The following is a 26,474-nucleotide window of genomic DNA, read 5'->3' on the forward strand; positions in this document are numbered from 1 at the left end:
GAATAACCCAGTCTTTAGCACTGGGTACAGCAAGGATCTTACCTTCTTACCTGTGTGGATTTAATGTTCTCCTGTTTCCACAAAGTTGGTCCTGGCTTTGTTGATTTATCATGTCCCTTGGCTTCCCATCTCCTTTCAGTTCCATTTTTAACCTTTCTTTTTTCTTTGTCTTTCTGCTGTTGTCCATTGAGCTCTACTGTTGATTTGAGAAAAATATCCCGATGCATTCAACATTCTAATGCCCTAACCACATTCCAGAGTGCGTGCCATGGTACTCTCCTCTGACGGTGGATTCTGGAAATTAGCGTGGACTGTCACTCCTGGGAGAGGATTTCGGGGTTCTGGCATATTTTTCTATTTCACTATGTGCTAGTCACAACAACAGAACCGTGGAAAGACCTTCCATGGCAACATCTGTGGAGAAATGAATCCTTTTGTGCGAGGAAACATCTGTTTTCTATATATCACTAGGACATGCGTTTCCCAGTACCTTTGGTTATTTAACAAATAACTCTGTTTTCCACAGGAAAGTTGAATATGTCTGGGTGTGTCATGCAGATGCACGGTCCTGTGCAGACCATGTAAAAATGAGTAGATTCTCAAAACCACTTTATGAAGAGATGGTGGCGGTTAAGAACACATACATCACTCTTGCAGGGAACCTGAGTCAGGTTCCCAGAACCCTCATTGAGCATCTCACCACTACCTCTAACTCCAGCTCCAGAACATGGAGCCCTACTTATGGGTTCTGTGGGTATTGTACTCCTGTGCATGTACCCAAACACAGATACACATGAATATAAGTAATGAAAAGTAAATATAAAAATTTTAAATTGAAACCACATTATATACATGGCCTTTCTGAAGTGTATTGTCATTTGATATACCCTGATGAAACTCTGAAATTTTAAAAATGTACCTTTCAACACTTTATCACTTTTTATTTGAAGTTATTTTAGTTGACTTGGCTTTCATCTTCTTATTGTCAAATAAAATAACCCATCAGCAGTAAATATACCCTCATCAACACTTCTGGTTGCTGTACTCCTGAGAGAAGTGCTATTGTCAGTTTGGTCTATGGTTTTCAGACATTGTCAGTGTCTATGGTTTTCAGACATTTCTCTAAACATTTGTAGGTCAATATATAGATTCAGAGGTCAATATACTTTATCAGCATATACCCATAAACCTTTATACCTGTATACCTTCATGTTGTTTTGAAGCTTGCCTTTAACAATTAGCAGTATGTTAGTAGATTTATTTGACTCCACGGTTTGTATAACACAGACACATGGCTGAGAGTAACCACAGTTTTCCTATCCACAGTTCACATGATACAGACATTTGTTGTTTTATTTATGAGATGATGGTAGGTAGGTATTTCAAAGTCTGGCTCGCTGAATATGCAATATCACCAGTGGTGGTTAATTCTTCTTATTACTGTGACCCAATACCTGACAAGAAGCAGCTTTGGGAGGAAGTTCTGAACAGACACAGTCCATAATGGCAGAGTAGGCACTGCCAGGGCTGTTGACCACTGGGAGCTTGTGGCAGCTGATTGGTCACATATCTATACCTTGGGAGGCAGAGATGGAACATTCCCCAACCCATATATTCGCTACCACCAGACAGGTTCCACTCCCAAAGGTCCCACAGGCTCTGTGTCATGAAATTTTTCTTCCTCTGGGTGGGGACTAAGCAATGTCCACCCTCCTCATTCAGTCCCAATGACAAGCCAAAGCATGATTTTGCCATTATAAGGGAGCCAATGAGTTTATTGTGCCCTCTCACAGAGTGTGGGGGTGGGGAGTCCCTACAGGAGTATGGGTGGTCCTAAACTAGCTGTCCTGGCAAGTCTGTATACAACACAGATAATAGTTTCCTCATAGTTGCAAAGATGGAGTCTTCTTTCCCCTGGTCTTTCCCAATGTGTGTACTCTGTCCTGAGACCCTGATGTAGTCCTCAGGGCAGAGATGCCTATCACTGTTTTGGAGGAGTGAACGGATGCTTGGCTCAGGGTCCAGGGATCCTACCTGCACTCCTGTTCAGTCTGGGAAAGTGAACCATGAACAAGCCCAACTATGATAACTTTTTTTGCCAGTAGGTCCAGATGAATACTTGAGGCCTAGCATAAGAGTGTCAACAATCTAGCTTGTGGATGGTGCTTTTAACACTCCCATATCAGTGTCACCAACTGGGGAATCAAATATTCACCTACATTTCTAGGGCAAACTGTGGTAGCAGCTAAACACCCAGATTCTTTCCTTCTGAAGCAATTTCTCACTCATTGGCTTTTCTCCTCCTGTTCTTTGACTAATCTGTCCAAGCAACACTTAAAAAGGAAAAACCTGAAACCTGAGAAGAAACAGGTTTAGCTGCTACCACAGTTTGCCCTAGAAATGTAGGACGCACTCACTTGTTCAGGCATGGATTTGCTTCTCTGTGGAGATACAATGAATAAGATTCAAGTGGTATGGTATGCAACACAGACTACCAACTTCTGGCCAGGCCTTGCACCACTTTTTATGTGGTATGTGGACCAGTGTCTTAACTGTGTATGATTGGCTGCCCTGCAGAGGAGAATGGCGCCTATTGTTTTCTTGCCTGTGAGGTTTTCTCTTTCAGTACCTGGACTTTTCTTCTCCAGCTCTATCTGTCCACTACTCATTCCCTATTTGCTCTTTTTGGGTGCATCTTTAATTCTTCGTTTGCTTTCTTGGTGCCATGATAATTTCCCAATATACTTGCTGGTTATCGTTTGTTTATCTATTCCTTTTTTTTCCAGCATATTCTAGATAATGTTTCTTGATCTGTTTAATGTTATAATTTTATAACATGTTTATAATTTTACTTTATTTTGAGATTTTCACACATGAGAACTTGCGTCTGTGACACTCCTTCCTCTCCCAACTGCTCCTGTGCCTCTCTCTCCTTCCCTCCCAAATTTATGACCTCTTCTACTACTCACGCGCGCGCACACACACACACACACACACACACACACACACACACACACACAGAGCATGGCACAGAAATACCATGGCTTCATGAAGGCCTGTCTCTCATAAAAGAAGAAATATAACGTATTTCAGTATGGGATAACACCTTCCAACCACCTGTAGCTTGAAATAAAACACCTTTGTGATGTAAGGCATGGTTTAGCATGATGTAATAGGATTGTCTGGTTAACATGGCTAAAATCACTGATTTCACCCAGGCCAGAGTCTCAGCTGATGTTCGGTTTCTCTGCAAACTTCAGCTCTTGTAATAAGTATGACTAACATCTTCTTTTGCCCCCTGGCTCACTGCTGTGGGGCTGTTCTCCTATATTTAAAGCATCCAAGCCATGATTTCCTGCCATTTCCTGGCCCTCTGTGCCATCACACACACAGGGCAAAAGGTAGATGGTGGAGTGGTGGTTGAGATGAGCCTGGTGTCCTTGTGAGTAGGGTGTGCAGGGCAGCCTCTCTGGAAAGTGACATTTAAGATCAGCTATGGAGGTTACAGAAAAAGAATTTTTTTTAAGCTATGTTTTATTTTGCCAGACGAAGGAACATCAAGTTCCATGTTTCAATCAAGAGCAGCTGAGCACTTGCTAGAGGCAATGTGGCTGGGGCAGCATGACCAAGGTGGGTCCACTCAGGTCAGGACTAGTGGTCAGGAAGGCCACCAAAGGACGTGAGTCGGTTCCTCCGTGGTTGCTTTGTTATGTAAAGCCCCTCTGAAATCACATATTTTGCCCAAGAGTGTTGCTTGCAGTTGAGATGCATTTAGAAGGCACTTGTTGACAATCAATGCCTGGGCAGCCTGAGAGTCCTGTGATGGGTGAATGTTGGTGGGAGCTTGGGCATATTCCAAGTTCATTCTTAAAACACTGAATACAGATTGTGCCTGTTCTACCTCCATCCTCTGGAAGGGGAGGAATCACAATGTCAGGATACATACACACGTATAGCAGACATGCTTCTTCATAATGCATCCAATTACATTAAGTACATGCCACATTTTTTCACATTTTAACTCATGCAAACACACTTCCACACCCTACCTAATCTTAATTATGATTTGTGTGAATTCCTTGCATTTAGTTTTTATTGTCACATATTAGATTCTGTAATCTGGGACTCTCAACAAGACAGGAACATAAGATTTGTTCCTTTAATTGGGCCACATATGTTTCTTTTATGACATATGAAGCCTACTTTGCTGAGTCTACTTCGGCATCCTGGAGAAAAAGATGCCATAAAAATCTTCAAAATCGATATAATAAATCAAGGCTCCCTGCCAGAAGGCTTCCTGACGAGCCTGCCTTGCAGACCTGGCAGTTTTCTGACCGTGTAGACACGGATCCGTCCCATCCATCTTCCTGACTCACACAGCAACTTTAAGAGGAATTTGCTGGATTTTGAAGTATTGCTGGGCTCTTTTCCTGGATGTCTCAATGCGAATCCGAGATCTGACAGTCACACACGTTCTTCTCTCTCAGACTTTTTTTTTCTTTTCTGCCAGATTCCCTCCTTGCTGCTAGAGATGCCATCTGCTCTGCTTGCACTGACAGAGCCATCACAGAGACTCTGTTGTCAATTTTGTTCCGATATCAAACAATTGCTAGTTTAATTTCAAGGCTCCTCACTGATTCTCACTTGTCCCAGGACAGTCATGCTAACTCGTATTTATATGTATGAGTGTTCACACTTGTGCAGGTGGACTTGAGCAAGGTGGCACACATGCCCATGTGTGCATACTCATGTGGAGGCCAGAAGACAACCTATGCAATCATTCCTCAGACACTGTCCATCTTGGCTTGTGTGGCGTGTGTGTGTGTGTGTGTGTGTGTGTGTGTGTGTGTGTGTGTACTTGCAGGGTTCTGAGGAAGGTATCAAATACATCCGAAATGGACTTCCAGGTGACTTGTAAATCACCTGTCATGAATGCTGTAATCTTACTGGGGTCCTCTAGAAGAGGAAACTAGTCCTTATAACTGCTGAGCCTTCTCTTCAGCCTTGTTTGTTTGCTTGTTTTCTGAGACAGACTTTCTCATTGGCTTGAGACTTGCCAGGTAGACTATAATTGCTAGCCAGTGAACTCCAGGAATCTACCTGTCTCTGCCTCTCCAAGGCTGGAGGTACAAGTGTGTACTGCCACACCTGGCTTTCTCTATGTGGGTTAAGGACACTGAACTCAGTTCCTCCTGCTTGCAAGACATGAACCTTACTAAGTTATCTCTTCAGTCCTTAGCTTCTGCTATGAAGTCTTCCTTGTCACTCAGGGAGTCTTGAGCTCCTGGTGACCTTGTCTCAGTCCCTGGAATATCCTGGACTCCAGGCACCTGTCATTGCTCTTGGCTAAGTCACTGTCATCATCTGCAACATCAAAGAAGACATTTTGGTGCTAACTGTTTTGATGTGCATGGCCTGTCCTGCAGCCTGAGGCCATGTGGATGATGTCTGTGGCCCATGCTGCCACCAGGGTTCGTGTCTGGGTCTGTGGCCCTGCTGCAGTGTCTGTGGCCCCAGAGGTCCTTGTTACCACTGAAGGCCATGTAGGTATCCATGGTCTGTGCTGCTGCCTGAAGGTTCGTTGATGTCTATGGGCTGGGCTGCCACCAGGGACTGTGTTGGTGTCCTTGGCCCATAACTACCACTGGAAACCATGCTGAGTCCATGGCATGTGCTGATGCTGGAGGCCAGGTGGACGTCCATGATCCGTGTTGTTGCCAGATAGCATGTAAATGTTCATGCTCTGTGCTCCTGCTGACTGTAAAGAATAAGGAAGCTTCTTATCCAATGGTATCAGTGACTACAGACTCACAGTAAGAAAGAGAAACACAGAGGCTTCTGTGACAACCCCTGCCCCCATCCCCCCCACCAAAAGTAACAACCTAGAGAGGACGTCATCAAAGAGAACTCTTAAAACTTGTGAGAAGGATGCTGAAGTATAGCTTTCTACAAGAGATGGCTCCTGGTGGAGGGTGGCGGTGGGGAAGGACTCACTGTTCTTTAAGGGGCTGGCCACTGGGCGTTTGACCATGCTCCAGTGACTAGATGGACAATTCAAATTGGTTCAAATTGGACTTGCTTGGGGAGGCTGTTTTTTTTTTTTATTTGGGGGGTATAGCACAAGGGTAGAGGGATGGACATGGGAGGAATGGGGAGTAAGGGTGACTGGGGGCATTGTGTGAGATTCCCAAATAACCAATAAAAATATCATGAAGAAAAAGGTGGCCAGCACTTGAGGAATGACACTGAGGTTGTTGAGGTTGTCCTGTGGCCTTCACTTGTATGCACACCTGTACTCACATACAAATATGCACACACAGAGAGAGAGAGACAGAGACAGAGACAGAGAGACAGAGAGACAGAGACAGAGAGAGTTGCTTACTTATGTTTTGGTTCATAGTTTAAAAAATGCCATTTAATAAGATAATTCTATAAGTGATGTTAAGCTCCATTCCTCACTGCTTGTGAGATCATTCCAGTTTGATCCCATAGATATTTAGAACAAATGCTGCTAGACGTTCAGCTGAAGGGACGGATTTTTTTTTTTCTGGATGCCCCAATCTCATCACTCTTGCTCTCTCTCATGTGATCATCTGTGGTCCCCTCTCAATCTCACCCTCCTTCATTTCCTGCCATACACACAAGGAAAATGTATAAATTGACTCCAAACCTTTTCTTTCAGAGCTTCTCTTTCCACAACATTGAGTCTGTTATTTAGACTCAAATGTTTCAAAAGTTGGCAATGTAGAGCAGAGCTTGGGTAAACTGGTAAGCTAAATCTGGCCCGCAGCCTGTTTTTAAAAATAAAGTTTTATTGGCATTCAGTGTTACAGCTTCATTTGTCAACTTGACATACCTGGGAAGAGGGAACCACAGTTGAGGAATTGCCTCCCTCAAATTGCCCTGTGGGGGTGTTTGTGATGCATTTATTACTAATTGATGTAGGGTGTGAAGACCACTGTGGATTATTCTTAGCCAGTGGGCCTGAGCTGTGTAAGGAAGGTAGACGAACATGAACCCAGAAGCCAGTAAGCAGCATTCTGCTTCAATTCATCCTTCCAGATGCCTGCTTCAGGTTCTTGCCTCTGCTTCCATCTCTGGCAGATTGTAAGCTGTAAACTGAAATAACCTCTCTCCTCCCCTCTGCATTTGGTCAGGGTTTGTCACAGCAAGAGTGTTCTAATTTACTGACAAGTAAACTAGAAAACTCAATCACACTCACTATTTACCAGATTTTCTTTTTTATTATTTTACTTTTTACAATTTATTCGTTGTATAGCCTGATTGCGACCTCTCCCGCATCTCCTTCCAGGCTTACCCTCCCTCCCCTTCCCGCCATCCCCTTGCCCTAGTCCACTGAAAGGAGGAGTCCCTTACCCTCAACTACCTGGTCCTACCTTATCAAGTTTCACCAGGACTGCCTGGATCCTCTTCCTTTGTGGCCTGGCAAGGCCATATTACCAGGGGGAAGATGATCAAAGAGCAAGCAACTGAGTTCATGTCAGAGAAAACCCCTGTACCCCTTACTCAGGAACCCACATGGAGACTGAGCTCCTTATTGGTTACATCTGAGCAGGGGGTCTAGGTTCTCTCCATGCATGGACCTCAGTTGGTGCATCAGCCTTTGCAGTCCCCCCTGGGCCTAGAATGTTTGGCTTTGTTGGTCTCCTTGTGGAGCTCCTGTTCCCTCCAGGTCCTTCTTTCTTCCCCTTCTTCCATAAGACTCCCTGCCCTTTGCCCAAAGTTTGGCTATGAGTCTCTGTATCTGCTTTGATCTCCTGCTGGGTAGCCTATCAGAGGACATCTATAGTAGGCTTCCATCCTGCCTCTTCCACCGCTTCTGATGTCTATCCTGCTTGCCATTATGAATGAGATTTAAGCATCCTCCCTAGAGTCCTCCTTGTTGTTTAACTTCTTTAGGTCTCTAGATTTTAGTATAGTTATCCTATATTATATGGCTAGTATCCACTTATAAGTATATACCATGTGTGCCTTTCTGCTTCTGGCTTACCTCCCTCAGGATGGTATTTTCTAGTTCCATCGATTTGCCTGCAAATTTCATGATTTCCTTGTTTTTAATAGCAGAGTAGTAGCCTATTGTATAAATGTGCCACAATTTCTCTATACACTCTTCTGTTGTGGGACATCTAGGGTATTTCCAAATTCTGGCTATTACAAATGAACCTACTATGAACATAAGAAAGAAATTGAATTTATTGAAAGATATCAAAAGATGGAAAGATCTCCCATGCAGGACTTGGTAGGATTAACATAGTGAAAATGGCCAACCTACCAAAAGCAATCTACAGATTCAATGGAATTCCCATCAAAATACCAACACAATTCTTTACCTTGAAAGAAAAGTTCTCAGCTTCATATGGAAAAACAAAAAACCTAAAATAGCTAAAGCAATCCTGTACAATAAAAAATCTTCTGGAGGTATCTTCATCCCTGATTTCAAGCTCTACTACAGAGCAACAGCAATAATAACTGCATGGTACTGGTATAGAAATGAACTAGATCAATGGAATCGAATAGAAGACCTCGAAATAAACCCACACACCTATGGACACCTGATTTTTGACAAAGAAGCCAAAACCATAAAATGGAAGAAAGACAGCATCTTCAACAAATGGTGCTGGTCTAACTGGATGGCTAAATGTAGAAAAATGCAAATAGACCCATATCTATCACCCTGCACAAATTTAAAGTCCAAGTGAATCAAAGACCTCAACATAAAGCAAGATACATTAAATCTTTTGGAAGAAAAAGTGGGGAAGAGCCTTGAACTCATTGGCACAGGAGACAATTTCCTGAACAGAACACCAACAGCACAGGCTCTAAGATCAACAACCAATAAACAGGACCTCATGAAACTAAAAAGCTTCTGTAAAACAAAGGACACTGTTATCAGAACAAAACAACAGGCTACAGACTGGAAAAAGATCTTCACCAACCCTATATCCAACAGAGGACTAATATCCAGATTATATAAAGAACTCGGGAAATTAGAAGCCAACAAACCAAATAATCCAATTTAAAAATGGGTTATATAGTTAAACAGAATTCTCGACAGAGGAATATGGAATGGTGGAGAAACACTTAAAGGAATGCTCAGCATCCTTAGTCATCTGGGAAATGCAAATCAAAACAACTCTGAGATTCCATCTTACACTGATCAGAATGACCAAGATCAAAAACTCAAGTGAGAACACATGCTGGAGAGAATGTGGAGAAAGGGGACCACTTCTTCATTGTTGGTGAGAGTGCAAACTTGTACAACCACTTTGGAAATCAACCTGGTGCTTTCTCAGGAAATTGAGAGTAATGCTACCTCAAGATCCAGCTATACTACTCCTGGGCACATAACCCACCATTCAACAAGATGACCCACCATTCAACAAGAATATTTCTTTTATCAGATTTTCTATGGTTTTTTTTTAATGTGTTTGTGTGTGTGTGTGTGTGTGTGTGTGCGCGCGCATGTGCACGCGTGCAGTGTACACACATGCTTTAATGCCAGGCTTAAACAGTAGCTAATAAAACAGTAAGGCTGACGACGCCTGAAGTATTTATTATCTTCCTCTAAGGAAGAAATGTTTAAATCTGGTTTACAGGATTGTAAAATGTGATAGTGTGAGATATGAATATATATGTATACATGATAATATTTTGCAACTTAAAGGAACTTGAGTTTTTATTTGAATCAAACAAGCAAACAAAAATTAGTTAATATCTTCCAAGAAGTTAGAAATTTCATAAGATTTCACAGAATACCTCAGTTTTCATTGGCCCATTTGGAAGTCCATAGAACATTGCTAGCGAGGAGTGACCAGGCACAATCCCTTCCATAAACCTTTGCCAGCGTCTTCTGCTGTGTCCAAACAGAATGGTGGCTCCAGCAAATACACACCTCTTACTGCTCCTCCCACAGCTTGAGTGTAGTATCGCACACACAAAGCTAACCACAAAGGCTTGCTGCCGAATGGTGCCGCATATAACAAACCCAAACACCCAAGAGCGCCGGAGAGATGTGGCTTTAGGTGGGGTGTCCTTGCAGAGGGTGGATAGCGGGATGGTGTCCCCTGGGGCTGAAGATGGACAGGACAGATAGACAGGGTATGTGATGGGTTGTAGATCATTGTCCCTCTGATTCTCTGACACTGCAAACCTCTCTCCGTCTGGGATGGTTTTCAGGGCTTCTGCAGAGGACATTGTTCACTTAGAATAAAAACTTCAAGTTCTCTGCACCCTTTGAAGTGAGGATGCACTAAGCAGTGCTAATATAAGAGGGAGCTTGAAGCCAAAGGCAGCTATTCATGGGACCCTGCCATGCTTTGCTGCCTGAGGACAGTAATTTTATAGAATTTTCCACTTTAAAAAAAAATACACTTCTTATGTCTTTGGCCAGTGGGAATTAATTTTTTGGACACTGGACCTAATTAAATGAGCTCGTCACCTTAATAACTCTGTGGCTAGCCTAAAGCTCTCTGGCTTCTCAGTTCCATTCATCTGGCTCCTATGAGTGATTTATCTAAACCCCAGCACAGAGCTTTCTAGGTCTTGGCTTTGGACCTGTCCCAAACATCACTGCCTCATGTTCCCCTAAATGTCTGATTTCATTAGTGATTATTAGTCTCTGTGTCTTTATTATTATTAGTCTGTGTCTTTAGGTCTCCTGGTTGTACTTCCATTCCAACAGCATGGCTGATCCTCATTAAACAGGAGCTTGATGACTGAAGAGATGGATGACTTGTGGGAGGCACCGGTGAAGCAGGGCGGGGTGCAGACAGAACCGCCCTTCAGCCTCCCACGTGCTGGCATTGCTGAAAGTCCAGCACCAGGATTTCTCCCCAAGTAGCTTAGCTCTCGGTGTGAGGCTATTTAAAAGAACCAGTAGAGCCATTTTCCATTCATCTTATTGTCATTTTTATAGGCTAATTTTGTTTGGGGGAATCAGCCCACTCCAGTCCTTGTCACTCTGGGGCTGTGGGACTGTCTTCAGGGAATATTCTATGTGGCGTTAGCTTCCAGAACACTTGGGCAGGAGCTTTGGTGTGCCTGGGCTCATTGACTGTGCTCTGAGCCAGGGGTGAGGGGTAAAGGGATGTCTGGTGTGAAAAGAAAAATAAGTACTTAGTCAGTTGCTCAGGTGTAAAGAAATTAGTTTGTGCCAAGTTCGCTTTCTTTTTCTTTTTTTTTTTTTCGTCTCCTTCCTCCTGTCTCTCTGCCTCTCACTCTCCTCCTCAAGCCTTTCCTTCATCCTTCCCTTGTTTCTTCTAAGTGAAGAAAAAAGGGATATGGAACTTGAAAGGGAACAAAGAAGAGAAGAGGAGAGAATGCTTCTACAAATTATAGTTCCCAAGCAAGGTAATATTTCTATTGCTTTTTTAAAAACTTAAAAATATATCTGTGGCAGCATCTTAGATAAAATGCTTGCCTTTTAAGCACAAGGGCCTGAGTTCAATTCCGAGAACCCATATTAAAACGTCGGGCTTAATGGTATAGCATTGTAATCCTAGCCCTGGGACTCGCTGACCAGCTGTCCAGCCTCCTTGATGGGTACCAGGCTGGTGAGTCACCCTGTCTCAGAAAGAAGTCAGTTGATGGCTGGCCTCTGAAGAGCTACATGAGCTTGTCCTCTGGCCTCTTCCTGCACAGGCACCCATACACACAAATGTTCGCTGCCCCGCACATGAACACACACAGGCATATTCTCACATACAGTAAGGTTTGTAAAATAAAATATAAGCAATAACTTTTCAATTCAAAAATAAAAATTATTAGAAACATATACAGTGTTCAAGGCACTGCTGCTGCTGTTTCAATTTGTTTAGCCCCATGGAAAATTTTCTGAGATGGCGTTTAAAAGTCCAATTATTCAAGCAAGGAGGCGATGCAGGCGTGTGGGGCTTCTGTGGAGGCTGTAAGGTGGGTGCAGGTGGAGCTGACTGTGGTCACTGTGGCCATCCTTCAGAATCGGGGTTAGAGACCCTTTCCCTACTGGTTCTCTTCAATATGTGTTCTTTTTGGAAAAGATTCTTTTTTAAGTGTTTGTGAGTGAGTGTGTGTGTTTGTGAGTGTGTGTGTGTGTGTGTGTGTGTGTGTGTGTGTATGAGTGTGTGTGTGCCTGTGTATATGTATACCATGTCACTTATGGAGGTCAGAGGACAACCTGCAAGAATGGGTTCCCTTTATCCATAAAGGGATATTGTGTACATATTGTGTACATATTGTGACTAGAACTCGGGTCATCAGGCTGTGTGAACATGCCTTTAGCAGAAGAGCCACCTCCCTTTTGCCTGGCATGTCTTTATGGATGCTCATGCAGGTGCCAAAACATCTCAAGAGCCTCTTCTCATTTCAGTCCCCTCAGTTGAACGGTGAACAGGGGATTTTCAGAGGAGAAAGAAAATAACAGTTGGAAAGGAACTTATTTAAACTCACAAAAGGAGAAATAGGCAAGGAGAATGTTTGCTGGAATCCAAGCTTCTCTGCCTCTCCATGATACCTGATAGTTTCCTCACTGGGAGTGAGAGAGCAACTGAGGGAACCTCAAACTCTCTCCACTCACATTCATACCAGGAAACTCTTTTTCTTGTCTCTAGGCCTCCATGACTATAATCAGGGGGCTGTGATGTCAAATACAGCTCCTCTTGCTCTGCTCTCAGGGAGGTGCAAGGAGTGAGAATTCTCGATGTGTACTGGAGTCTGGTCCAGTGAGGTGAGCAGGAAGCTCTCCCTGGTCCAGCTAGAGTCCGTTTGGGGCACTTAGCTAGCACGCCATCTTCTGTCTAGACCATTGCCGTGGGGGCTGCACATGCCCAACGTGGCTTGCCAGGGCCTCAAATGGATCTAGGAGAACATGCAGAAGGTTCCATCAATCACACCGCACTCTTTAATTAATTAACTAATTAATTAATTAACTTATTATCAGTTTTCTATCTGTGTTGTGAATGCAATTGAGTTCCCAGGTATATAATTTGTACATTCTGTATAACTTCTCTCATGCAGAAGTTCTCCATTGGAATTAGGTCAGCAAGCTCTTGGGGTACCCCTTTCTCAATACCCATCTGCTGGCTGGTTTTATAACAACTGGACAACAACAACAAGCTATAGCGGCACAAGCTGCAGTCGTCTGAAGGGAGGGAGCCTCAATCGAGAAAATCCCTCCATAAGATCTGGCTGTAGGCAAGCCTGTGGGGTATTTTTTTTTTTTCACTTAGTGATTGATGGTTGGAGGGCTTGACCCATTGCAGGTGGCCCCATCCTTGGGCTGGTGGTCCTGAGTGCTGTAAGAAAGCAGGCTAGGCAAGCCCATGGAGGGGGGGGGGCAAGGCAGCAAGCAGTGCGACTCTAGACTCCTGCCCTGTTTAGTCCTTCTTTGAAGACGAACAACGATGTGGAAGTATAAGACAAGTAAACCACTTTCTCCCATGTTGCTCTTGGTAATGGTGTCTATCACAGCAATTGCAATCCTAAGGCAACCCCACGCTGATGTTTCAGGCTTCCACGATTCTATTTAGTTTTTATGTAGGTGCTTGCTGATTCAAACTCAACTCCTCAAGTTTACCTCTCAAGGGCTCTTAGGGACTGAGCCATCTCCTCATCCTTTTAAGTGCTAATGGTGTAGTCCTCCTGCACTCCTGGATGCTCGTGAAGGCAGTCCAATGCACATTTATAGATGGCCACGTCATATTGCAATGTCAAAAGAATGGACTCACTCGGAGCTAAAGCACCAAGCTCACAATACAATTAAGTGTCCCAAAGTACCGTGTTTTATGACAATTTTGTAACGGGAGAGGGGCTCTGCTTTTACGCTCACATGTCATAAAGCAAGCCATGCCGGGAACTGAAAAACAGTTTTTCTGTCAGCAAGGAACAATAACAAGACATTTCCCTCCCTTCAGAGAGGCAAATGTGACATCAAGCAAGGGACTCCTGTTGGAGGGATGAAACAGAGGATAAATGTCAAAGAAGAGACTACAAGATTGCTGTTCTCAGGCTGGGGCTGTGAGAAGAGCTTAAAAGTTCTTCCAGTTTCCTTGTGCAGCCTCCTTGTGAGTGGCGTGATTTAGAGCCTTTTAAAAGGATTTGTTTGAAAGAAAACTTCTTAGACCATAGGGCCAGTTTGTCTCTCCCTCTCTCTGGCCTTTGTAAGTGAACAAAGTCACCACTTGTCCCCACATGGGGTGCAAAGAGAGGCTTGGTGTGGGTTTTACTGCCCATTCAGGCTCCCCATTCAGCTGGTTATAAGTGAAATCCTTAGAAGCCACACAGCAGGAATCTTTTGCTTGGGGCACAGGGTGGGAAGGGAATCTTTGAAAAAAAAAAAACTATTGAAACTCTTAAGTTGTTGGGAAGAAACTGTCCTCTTTGGACTTCCTTGTTGGCAGGACAGGAAATAAACACACACAGGAAACCAGTTAGCCTCTCTGTGAACTTCATGTTAATGTCTGCTTATCAAAAATTTCACTGTGGATGCCTTAGAATTTTGTGTACTTGGGTATATGCGTGTATGTATGGTATGTGGATTTATGTATGCCTGTGCATACATGTACAGTGCTCATACAGACTGCTACAAACATATCCACGTTGGTTGGATGAATACTCCAAACATGTATAGGTCTGGATAATTTTATGTAACTTTTTAACTGTAGACGCTATGTATATACACACAAACACACATACACATGTTTTTGTTTACAGGGTCTCACTATGAAGCACAGGCTGTCCTTGTGTTCTCAGTGATTTTGCAGTCTCACTCTCCCATGCACATCCACATATGTCGTCTACACGGGCACTATGTCATATACAAATACATCGTACCCCTGTCCTCATGTAGCCCCAGCTGGCCTTGAACTCATTATGTCATTGAGAATGACCTTGAACTTTACCTCTCGCCTCTGTCTCTCAAGAGGAGTATCACTGAATACCTAATAGGATCTGGAAATGATGATTTGGGGACCCAACGCTGAGAAGGCGTACATTTTTCGCAGCAGGAGGTGAAGGAACATGGTAAGAGTGTTAGAAAAATGACCCCATTCAAACCAGAGTAGAAGGAAATGGGGTGTCCCAGTTAGAAGGAAATGGGGGTGTCCCGTTGACCGTGCTCAGGACCCTGCGCCTGTGACTGCTTTCACTGGACCTGATAAGCCCTCTGCTCTCACCCCATGAGCTTCTGCTCTGCTGCTTTCTGCATTCTTCCTCCTTCATTTAGCCCAGCAAGTGGTCACTGAGCTGCAGTTTCTTTCAATATCACCTAAGCAGAAAATAAAGTTCATATTTGGGCACAGGACCATCCTCTGGCATTTGGGCTTCAAGAACCTGCAGTTTAAACTGCAGGCAGAGGCTCGGGCACTTGCCTTTCGTCTCTGTTGCATGTCCGGCTCCTTCTCTTTCTGTCTGTCTCCTCCTAATCCCATACCTGCTCCTTAAAATTATCTCTTCTCAGTTCACAGGCCCAATATAAATGTAGGCTTTCACCATGGGCTGAGTCAGCATTCCCGGAAGCCTTCTGGTTGTCATGAGCCAGTTCAGGGGACAGCTTGCCTCTGTCAGGCCCAACTCCGGATGTCACCTGAAATGACCATGTCTTATGAGGAAATGGATCAGAAGGAATTGGTGAGACTGACAAAGCTCCCAAGGCTGAGGGAGCATTCTGCTGCAGTTACCATTCTATGACTCTACCCGCTACTACAGGCGTGTGATGTACTGTAAACAGATGAAAATTCTCCTTACGGGTAACTTTAGCAGTGCTTTAAGCTACCACTGGAATGCACCCAAATAATTTCAGTGTGACCTTATGACTATTGCTGGGATTATCTTGAAATTTTCATCTGCTGAGGACATTTTATGATAGCAACATCTACTTGGTATTTTTTTTTCCCTGATTGAGCCCAGGCCTGGCCGTCTAAATGATAATGACTTCCTTAGGCAAGTCCTGGCAAAGTGGAAAGGATACAGATATGGGCGGTTTGGGTTAGCCGAGACATCATCGCTGAAGTTGATAGTGTCAGTATATTGTCTGTAATACTGTAGAAATAACGCTGTCCTCCTGTCATGACACAGCACCATCTTCATCAGCGCACCCTGGTGCCCCACCAGATAAGACCCCTGGGTGGGGTGGGGGGGTCATAAGAGCCCAACCATTCCTCCTCCTCCCCCTCCCAGCTCTGTGCAACTCTGCTCAAACTGCATCCCTTCCAGCTGTGGGAGGTGGTAGAGCGTATGGAAAACAGAAGATTAACTGACAAGGAACTTGATCTGTGATGACCCTAGGGGAGGGTCATCCTTGGTGCTGGGGGAGGTTTTCTGGTGGAGCAGCTCTTTTGGAGTCACACGTGTTTCTGCAGGCGATCTCCCTCCCACAGTCAATAAACAAGCCCAATCAACTCACTGACCAAGCTGGACTAAGATTGGACCGAAACAATGAGTGGCTCCATGCCTCTGGCTCGCAGCAATCTTTTGAAACATTGAATTTCTCTATCAACTTATTATTTACTGACGTATTTTCTCTATAAACTTTACTAAAATTGTTGTTGTTATGTGTGTGTGTGTGTGTGTGTGTGTGTACTTTGCCTCTATGTGTGCCTGTGTATCATATCTATGCTGGCGCATCAGGTCCCCTGGAATTGTAGTTCCAGATGGTTGTGAGCCACCATGTGGTTGTTGAGAATTGAACGCATGCTCTCTGCAAGCGCAGCCAGTGCTCTTAGCTGCCGAGCCATCTCTGCAGCTCCTCTATGAACTTATTCTAATGCCTAGAATATCCATTCTCATCTCCATGCACACTGTATCAAACCTGGTTCTTTCTTTTTTTTTTTTTTCAATGCAGTTTATTCAGGAACCTTGAACAATCCTCGGACCCTGGGGAAAGCCAGCCCACAGCTTAAATAGCCTCTGGGTAGCCAACCCAGGCGTGCCACGTGGGCAATGCAGATAGGTCCACATACATGGAAGCAAGCCAGATCCTCAGCCTTAGCCAAATGTGGAATTGTTCGTGACAGAGAGCACTCACCATCGGGAAGGTGGAAGGCGGAAACCAGCTCCATCTTTAAGGCATAGAATTCCGCAGCTCTCTACAGTTCCCTTAGCGGTTATGTGTCTTTACCAGGTTGCCTCCCAAATTCTCCATCATAAATCATAGATACAAACACCCATGTTATCAGTGTTCTGAGACACCAGAAACAGAATTCTTTTAAGACCAGGGACAAATGCTCAAGGGACATTATCAGCGCCAGGCTGCAAATTATTCCTGCAGGAATGGTTGTGCTAACTGCTCCCATCCTCCCTCATCCCGGGCGATGTGTTATCTTTGATTTTTAACCATAGACAGACTGATTCACCCCATCTTGAAGACACTCCATCTCCCCCTGTGTGCCTTCCCACTTTGTTTCTCCTGAGATTTTTTCCTGGTTCCCAGAGACTCCATTCTCCGGTCTAACACCAGCTCATGAGGGATAGCTGAGCTGGGTTTTATCCAGGGCCAAATGCACTCCGTCCTAACTCTCTACAGAAGCTCCTGCCTCTGACCTCACATGTGGGTCACCGCAGCACACACCCAAATGCCTTTTATATGCTTGTACAGCCCCAACTGCCTCTTCTCTCCTGTCTGCTTTTCACAAAAAGGACTATCGTTTTTGCCCCGTCCCTTAATTATATTTTTTGAAGAAGATATGTTTTTCCGTTAGAGCCTGCTTCCTGAAGAGCCTCCCACAAAAGTCAGCACTACAGCAAAATGTAGAAAAGGATTTTCTTGAATTCTTTCCTGGATTTGAATCCCAACCCAAAGGCCTGGTCATTGCACGACCTTGAAGTTTAAGTTACCTCATTTCCTCCTCCATCAGTTAGCTTTCCTATAACATACACCTTATGATGCTAGCTGGTTCCTAATGTTGCTAAGAAGAACCCCAAAACACTATAGTAATGTTATAAAGCATTTAAACAGTCAAATGCAACATGGGCTGTGTATAAGTGTTAGGTCTTGTGACACTGTAGTCCTCATTCAGGTCTGCCCAGGAATCTAATGAGGCTGCTTATCCCCCTGTTCTTGTTTCCTTCCTTTTATGCTCTCTCTCTCTCTCTCTCTCTCTGCCTCCCTCCTCCTTCCTTCTTCCCCCTTTCCTCTCTCCCTTCCTTTTCCCTTCCTTCCCTTTCTCTCTCCCTCTCTCCCTCTTCTCTCTCTAGTCTCTCTTCCCTCTTTCTGATAGATAAAGTATCTTGTAGCCTAGGTTGTCCTTGAACTCACTATTTAACTCTGAGGATGACCTTGACTTCAAATCATTCTGCCTCCACTTCTGAAATTACAGGAATGCCCCACCATGCCCACTAAGTTTACTTGGTTCTAGAAATGGAAACCCAGGCCTCTGGCTTGCTGGGCTAAGTCCCCAGCCCCTACACTACTTTTGTGAGTGCATTTTCCTTCTGCCTTCACCTTCCTTTTTTTTTTTTTTTTTTTTTTTTTTCCTAGAGCTGATGCATGGGTAGCACTACCGCTGCCTTCTGGAAGCATGCAAGAGGGCCTTTTGTCTGCAGCTCTGTTTCATTTTCTTCACCAGTCCTGACCCCTGGCCTGGCAGAAGCAGAGGCAGAGCTGCCAGCTCTTGGCTATGCAGAAGCCCTTTGTCCAGCCTCTTTGCTCTTTCCGCTGGCTTCCTGCCTTTGGGCCATCACATGCTCCCTGGCATGGTTCGTAGAAGCTGTGCCAAAAAGAGGAATGATAGTGGGGCTCAGATTAGCCAGTTACAGGGTCCAGAGGCTGACAAACAGAAGATGTCTGAGCCATTCTTTCCTTTTGTTATCTTTGTAGTTTCATTTTTTACTCCTTTTGCAAACGTGTTTTGTTTTGTTTTTTGATTGAAATATAATGAAGACAGGATACAAGGCAGAGGTGCTAACTGTTCATTTTGGTGAGTGTTGGCAGTTTTATGAACCCAAATAAGACAGCAAACATTTCTGTTTCCAGGGAAAACTCTTATTTTCCTTCTGAGTTAATTTATCCTAAGCAGGTCAACAATTACTTCAGGCTTTTCTTCTTGTATACATATGTGGTTTTCTTTTTTATGAAAATAAGTATTTTCACACAATATATTCTGAGTCATGGTTTCCTTTCCCTATCTCCTCCCAAACCCTCCTAAACTTCCCACCCATCCAATTCCAACTTCTTTCTTTCTCTCTTTAGAAAAAAGCAGGCAAATTGAAAAAAGAAAAGGCACAAAACATACACATATATACATTCACACACAAAAAAACTATAAAAACAAAAAATTGGAGACAATCAAAAGACTAGTAGGGTAAACAGTGCCCAAGCAAAGCAATATGAGCCCCCCCAAAACAAACAAAAACAACAAACAAACCAAAACTCCAGATTACCATTGAGTTTGTTTTGTGTTGGCTGTCTACAGCTGATCCTTTAAGTGTGTTTTATGTATCCAGTGAGACTCCACTGGAGAAAACTAATTTTTCCTTTGCAAGCAGTCATAAGTTGGAGGTAGCTTCTTGGTTAGGGATGATGGCTTTTTTTTTTTTTTCATGTCAGTCCTTATGTAAGTGTATCATACATACCTATTCTACTGTCCCTGCCATCTTTAATTTTTTATGATTCTAAAATTCACATATATTGATGCGTGCCAGGAGTCCGCTCATAGTGATAGCTAAAAAGCATTCCATTCTATAAATATAGCTCAATTTTTAAAATCTGTTCTACCTGTCGCTTAAAGACAATTTCCAAATTGATTATGATTGTTATGAATAATCCAATTCTTATTTTTAAATGTTTTTCTTTATTCTTTGAGACTCTAAAGCATAAATACAGCCTTCTTTGATTCTATCTATCCCCTTTCCTCCCCTCTGAACCCCAATCAGGATCCCCTGAAATTTCCACCCCTAACTTCACGTTCTTGCCTTTTTTTAAACATCACACCTGGCCCAGTTAGTGCTTTCTGTATGCACATAGGTGTGGGACCACCCACTGGAGCAGAGCAGCCTGTCATTGTCCACAACCTTAAAGATGAACAGTTGTCCCTCCCCTAGGGGCCATCAACTGCTGGTTCCTCAACTAGGGATGAGGGCTTGGGATCCCCGCCCCCAGCTTCCTGGTTTGACTTGTGTGACCCTGTTCGTACAGTTCTTGTGCAGGTAGCCACAGCTGCTGTGCATTTGTGAATGCCCCTGCCGTGCCCTGTCCAGAAGATGGCCTTGCTCAACACTCATCCCCATGCCCTCTTATCCATTAACTTCTTTTTAACCCTTCTTCCACGTTGTCCCCTGAGCCTTTGGGGGATGGGAAAGTTGAGACAGGCGTGCTAAGCGCTCGGTCATTTATTCTCAGTATGAATATCTGCATTAACTGCCGCCCCCTGCAAAAATAAGCTTTTTCTGACCCAGGTTGAGCGTCAGACAGATCTGTCAGGATAAGCAGTAAACAGAAGCTGGTTTCATATAGCCATTTAGCAAAGTAACGGGAATAGCTTCCCCACTCATCATAGCCATATAAAAATCTATTAGTGTTCACGCACATCCTCGTGAGAAAATGAACCGTGGCATTGTGTGAAGATCTCGGGCCCAGGAGGACACGCCAGCACTTAGTGTTGCTGGTCATTTTATTTTCAACCATTCCTGTTCTAGCCGGTATAGACCAGGTGTGGTGTTACAATGCTACTTTACATTTTGCCCATGACTAGTGGCTTCCTAGGTCCTCTTTGCACGTTCACTAGCCATCCCAGTATCTTTTGTGGTACATTGCCTTTAAGATCATTAATGGCAGGGTAATCTAGTCAATTCGACCAATGTTTAATAGCCCTCTTTCTCATTTAAAAAGAAGTAATATGGACATTTAGTGTTCTATGGAAGATACAAAGATAGGGAGTCAATCGTTTTGTAATTGATACTATTACATAGAAAGGACCCAGTAATTTCTTTTAAAGTGTCGGCTAAGATAAAATCAGAAGGGAAAAGGGGGCAAGAGACATTAATGTAGTGAAAAAAAGTATCAAATATTTTTCAGCCAGAAGAAATACATCGAAGGCATGCCTATAGAAAGTCTGACTCCACTGTCATTGTGGAGGGAGTCTTCCTTCCATTCAGCAGTTCTGTTATAAACTGATGGAAATCTTCTTAACTGTGGAGGGTAAATCAGGAATGGAGAGGACAACGCTTTAAGAACTACTAAACTGTTCAGGAGAATTCAATGAAAGTCCTCGTTGATGTTGGAAATGAATAAACCTTACTGAGACTTCAAGGCAATTGCTTTCAAAATTTAAAAAACAGTTATGTGGAAGATAAAAGTTTAGAGTAAAGCAATTATATCCAATCCAGCAGGTAGTTAAAAATTGGGAAATGGAATATGAGAGAGAGAATAGCAAAAGAAGTGACACAAAATAGGAGACAAAGCTTAAGTCAGAATGTCCCAACAGATGGGGGCATGATGTGCAGGAAAAAGACCACCATGTCTGCAGTCCCTACGAGAATGACAGCCATTAGTGAACATAATTGAACTAAGAGAAGAGAGTGGTTATAAGCTTCTGTGTACATAAAATGTCAGGTCTCTGGTTCATGTAAATGTGGAAACAGATTAGGAGGCCAGAGTAATGCAGGAGTTACTCAAGAAAGCAACTGAGCTCCTGAGGGTGGTGATTTTCAGGGGGGAGAAAGTCAGGGTGTGTTGGGACCCAAGAGGAGTTTACTGGTAGGATCCTTTTCTGTAATGGGCTTTTATGTGGGTGCTGGAAATCTAACCTTGGGTCCTCATGCTTCTATGATTAAAAAAAAAAAAGGTGTCATATTTTTCAGCCAGGAGGAATAGAGGCATGTCCACTGTCATTGTGAATGGTCTTCCAGTCCCTTGGCAACTGCTTCTTATAACTATGTGTGCCCTTCTCGTTGACCTTTGACCTCTGTGGACTACACATGTAGTTATCATGATGACAGGTAAAGCAAGAGGAGAAGCCTGGACAACCAGATAGGACTGGTTGCTTCAATGGGGTTGTTTTATGGTTTTGTAGTTTAAATGAATTCATTTATCTGTGAATTAAAATGTCATTCTTTTTTCCTTTTAAAGGATTGAATTGCTCTCCAGGTCTAGTCATCCAAAGATGCTAAAATCTGTCCTCAGAAATGTTATTAGTCTGGGTGTCTGATATCAAAACCTAGCCTAAAAGGATTGTGGGATCTTGGACGGAAGTTTTTTCCCCACTGGGTTTACAGAGTATAATAGCAATACAATTAGCACATTTTCCCAGTGATTGAGTTGGCAAGAACCATGGATTTATAAATAGAATTTATTGTGAAAGTCACCCATGCTACTGGGATAAGTGGTTCTCACAATCTGATGATAGAAAGTCTCTGAAAAGAAACTGTTCTGTGCCTCCTCATCTGTGGCCATCTGAAGACAAAGGAGATAACAAGCGACTCTTGTCCTCAGTTGATTCTACCCTATGTGTCTTTGTGATCAACCAGATCCACTTGACATCTGGGAAATTAACATTTTACCACTCTTCCATTTTCAGTGACATGGGCAGAGCAGGTTGGGAATAAATGTCTTTCAAACCCTGCACCATGTTGCTAGCTTGAGGTGGTACAATATGGAACTGCTGGAGTGTGCCCAGATTTCTGAAGGTATCTCTCCAGGAGAGCAATAGACCCATAGAATATGAAGGCCATTTAGAGTTGTGTTTCAGTCTGATCCTCATAATAAAATTATTAACTACCACATGAGAATGAGACCAATGGCGAGCTTCCAAGGTAAACACTGTATGCAAGGTCATTTGTGTAACTGAAGGTAGGATTGTTGCTATCCCCACCAAAGGATCACTCATTTCTAAAGGATGGAGATGAATGTTTTAGCTAGGGGGAAAATGGTTTTGATGAGATCAGTGTCAATGAGGCTATGTGCTTGGTGATCCAGGCAAAACTGTCATAAAGGGGAAACGCTTTGATCCCAATCAGAAGAGAATTTAATGTTCCTTCCATGGCCAGTAGTCATTTCCACGGTTCCGAGAGCCTTCTCCCTGTTCGCACAGGAGAATGCGTGATGCTGCAGCAGAACGCATGACTCTGAAAGAATGCATGAAGCTGGGTGTGCACAGAGCTGTGTTTACCACACATCTCTTTCTCCCCGACAGCCTAACTCCACAGTGAGAGCCTATCAAACCAGCAAGTCGCGAGTGACCATGAGCCCTGGCTTCAGCTCTCCATGGAACAGCAGCCAGCCTGTGTGGAGCACGTACTCCTTCCCGAGAGCAAGCTTGCACTACCAGTCTCATGCCAGCTATACCTGCTGCACCGGCCACGCTGTGGTAAGTACCCCATCTCTGTCCTCAGACACTCTGCACAGTTATATTTTACATTGGTCTTTCTGTGAAATGGGCTGTTTTCCTGAAAACATACTGCTCTTGAGTAAAACAAGTGAGGAGTGGGGCTATCTTAAGCATTCACATGGCAAATGTTTGGATAATCTCTGGTGAAAGTTGATATTTTATTCAAAATTACTTCAAGCTGGTGAGACTACCATGGTTTTAGAACAGTGTGCTGAGGGGTTGAATACATGGCTATTTCTGGTTTGATTCTTCTGGTTTCCTCTTGGCTGTTGATGATGAATCTAGTTGGTCACTGTTGTGCTCAGGAAGAAAAGGAGTGTTAAGATGAGAGAGAGTTGCAGGATTCTGGGCACTCCCTCTTTCCTCCATGATCTTTTGGATTATTTGTTCAGATGTAAAGGATAGAAGTATTTTCCCGCTGCTACTACATAGAACTTGGGTTGTTGGTATAAGTAACAGGAGAAATAAATGTAGCCATGGAAAAACAAACTCATGGAATCTGAGAAACTTCTAGTCTAAGATGCCTCTTTTTGCCACTGTGTCTTTCATGTACCTTAATCCAACCGCTGTCAACTAAGACTTTTGTGTTAGTGTACATTGCACTGTGATGACTGTTGGCTGGGGATGTCTGTGTTGATAGAGAGCTGAGCACAGTTCTTTGCATGGCTCAGCGCCTCTCCTCTGGCTGTTCATCCCTGGCAGATGTGAGATCTGCAGTCAGTCAACTCTTGGTTGTAGACTGCTGCCCTTTACCACCTGGTTTTAATGACAATGATTATGAAGCTATACAGTATGTAGGGCGTCTAAGTTGAAGCGATGTATTGTAAAGACACTCAAAAGAAGTCAGGAAATTTACTCAAAATGAGAGTTAGTATGCCTTTGTGCAAAGGCAATGAGGAAATATCTGTCTGATTTAAATTCCAAGGAACTTTTGACATAGTAGTGAGACTTCCAGTATCCAGTTGGGCATGTCAACCAATATATGCCCTAGAGGATGGAGAGGCAGCAGGTGCTGGTGTGGTTCCCAGCACTGTGTACGCCAGGCATGGTGGTGCATAGCTGTGATCGCAGCCCTTGGGATGTGGTGGCAGGAAGATTGGGAGTTCAAGGATATCCTCCACTACATATCAGTAAATATATTAATAAATGAATGCTCTAATAAGAATATATGCATGCGGATAGTTTTAGGTATTTTAAATAACTCAGAAGATCTTCAATAAGTATTCTTATTCTTTCATCAAACATTGTCCAGTATTATTATTCATTTATAATTATTCAACTATTATTATGTTCACCCTAAGGAATGGGGAAACTGGTGTTTACACAAATAAGCCTATAAATAAAGATAAAAAGAAGCAGGTAAACAAGAAAAATATTTAGCAGTGTTAAGCCCAATACAGACTCTAAGTTGATGAGTTGGGGACAAGAGTGGGTGGAACTTTGAGATTAGGTGGTCAGTTAAGTCCTCTTCAGACTCCAGTGAATGACAAGGACCAGTGTTTGTGCTCATCTCAAGATAAAGAGAAACCCAAGCAGGAAAAAAGTTCACACAAAGGAGCCTGGAGAGAGGAGAGTAGCAGGAAGGTCAAGTCAGAGAGAAAGCAGGGAGTCATGGTGTCTTAGTTAGGGCTCCTATTGCTGTGGTGAGACACCATGAGCAAAAGCAAGTTGGGAAGGAAAGGGTGTATTTGGCTTACACTCCTACCTCATAGTCCATCATGGAAGGAAGTCAGGACAGGGGCAGGACAAGAACCTGGAGGCAGGAGCTGATGCACAGGCCATGGAGGGTGCTGCTTACTGGACTGCTCTCGTGGCTTAGTCACCCTGCTTTCTCTTAGAACTCAGAACTCCAGCATGTTACCCATGAGCCTTCTCTAATGCCCCTTTAGAACATTTTAGGTAAGGAAACAATTGCTGCAAATCACTTGAGAGAACAATGAGAAAGAAAGCAGAGTCAAATGAGGGAAACGTCCTGTGAATTCAGACATCACTGCAAGACAAGGACTGTTTTCTTGAGCCCTTGATCCCCTCAAAATATAAGCAACTTCTCATGATAATAATAAGAATTACATATATCCTGATAAACATTTGTTTAGTAACCAGTTCCATGTTTACCATGTCTGTTTAGTTTTTCCCTTCAGTCATCACTTTTCAAACGAAAATAAGGCAAATCATAATTTAATAAAGTATTTCTATCATGTTCTTATTTACTTTAAAGTCATCTGAAATAGCTGATATTTACTGCACATTTAGTATTTTACAAGTTTGGTACTATGTTATTTATATATATTTTTTTCAAAATAATCCAAGGAGGTAGTTATTATCATTGTCATCATCATTTTAAAGCTTAGAATAATTAAATTGAAAAAATCATGGATTTTCTCCAGGTTACATAGCTGTATAACCTGATGCAAACATGGACTATCTCCCTTTCCACGGTTTTCTTTTTTATCTTATTTCCTGCATTGTCTTTTCTCACAATATCTCCATGCCTTCATCTGCCCCTGAGAGTAATGACATGTTTGTATTCGGCATCTAGCTCCTTCTAATTGTTTAATTTCAATGTGCATGTGACTCCTCAGAGGAACATCCTTATCTGTAGAATTCTTAATTTTACATCTGGGGGTAGGGTTGAAAATAAGCATTACTCTGTCTTCTAAACTACCAGGCAGACTAGAGGTTGTCCAGGTGCTTTCTGTTGTCTTAAACCCAGCAACTGCTGCCGCCTTTTGTTCGACCACAGAGAGTAAGGGGAGGCGGGAGGCAAACAGAAATAACAGAATCCTGTGTGTCATCTTTCTGAGTTCAAGGACACTCTCAGGATTGGCTCTAATGCTTACTTGACATTCTCTCTTTAATCCAACACTTAAACTTTCTTTCAAATTGTCTTCCCAAGCCTGATCAGAGGACATTAAACTCTTGACTCTGAGCTCAGTGCTGAGCTCTGCTGCTGGTTTGTGAGCAGGACTATTTTATCTGAAAGTGGTGCTTCACCACTGGGTGACTCAAAGGATGGCCCTGCTAGAAGACATCAACCATTTCCTAATTCACACTGAGATTCATTTTGCAAGCTGAAATACTAGAGAAATATTTGGGGCTGCAGAGACAGGAGAATGGATTCCCCAGTTTCCATGCAGCCCAGGAACCACGGAGGGT

At 43.3% G+C, this 26,474-nt stretch overlaps 1 protein-coding gene across 11 annotated transcripts in view; it reads left to right on the forward strand.

Annotated features, from left to right (window-relative positions):
* Rbms3 (RNA binding motif single stranded interacting protein 3) overlaps positions 1-26,474 on the forward strand; it is a 1,270,324-nt gene that overhangs the window by 499,172 nt on the left and 744,678 nt on the right. For all 11 annotated transcript variants that reach the window (XM_060385100.1, XM_060385099.1, XM_060385093.1 and 8 more), the window contains exon 2: positions 23,124-23,297. In XM_060385100.1, coding sequence (XP_060241083.1) covers positions 23,124-23,297 — 174 coding nt within the window. The remainder of the gene's footprint in view (positions 1-23,123; positions 23,298-26,474) is intronic.

This window comes from Meriones unguiculatus, chromosome 6 (assembly GCF_030254825.1).
Source record: "Meriones unguiculatus strain TT.TT164.6M chromosome 6, Bangor_MerUng_6.1, whole genome shotgun sequence".
Taxonomy (NCBI): Eukaryota; Metazoa; Chordata; class Mammalia; order Rodentia; family Muridae; genus Meriones; species Meriones unguiculatus.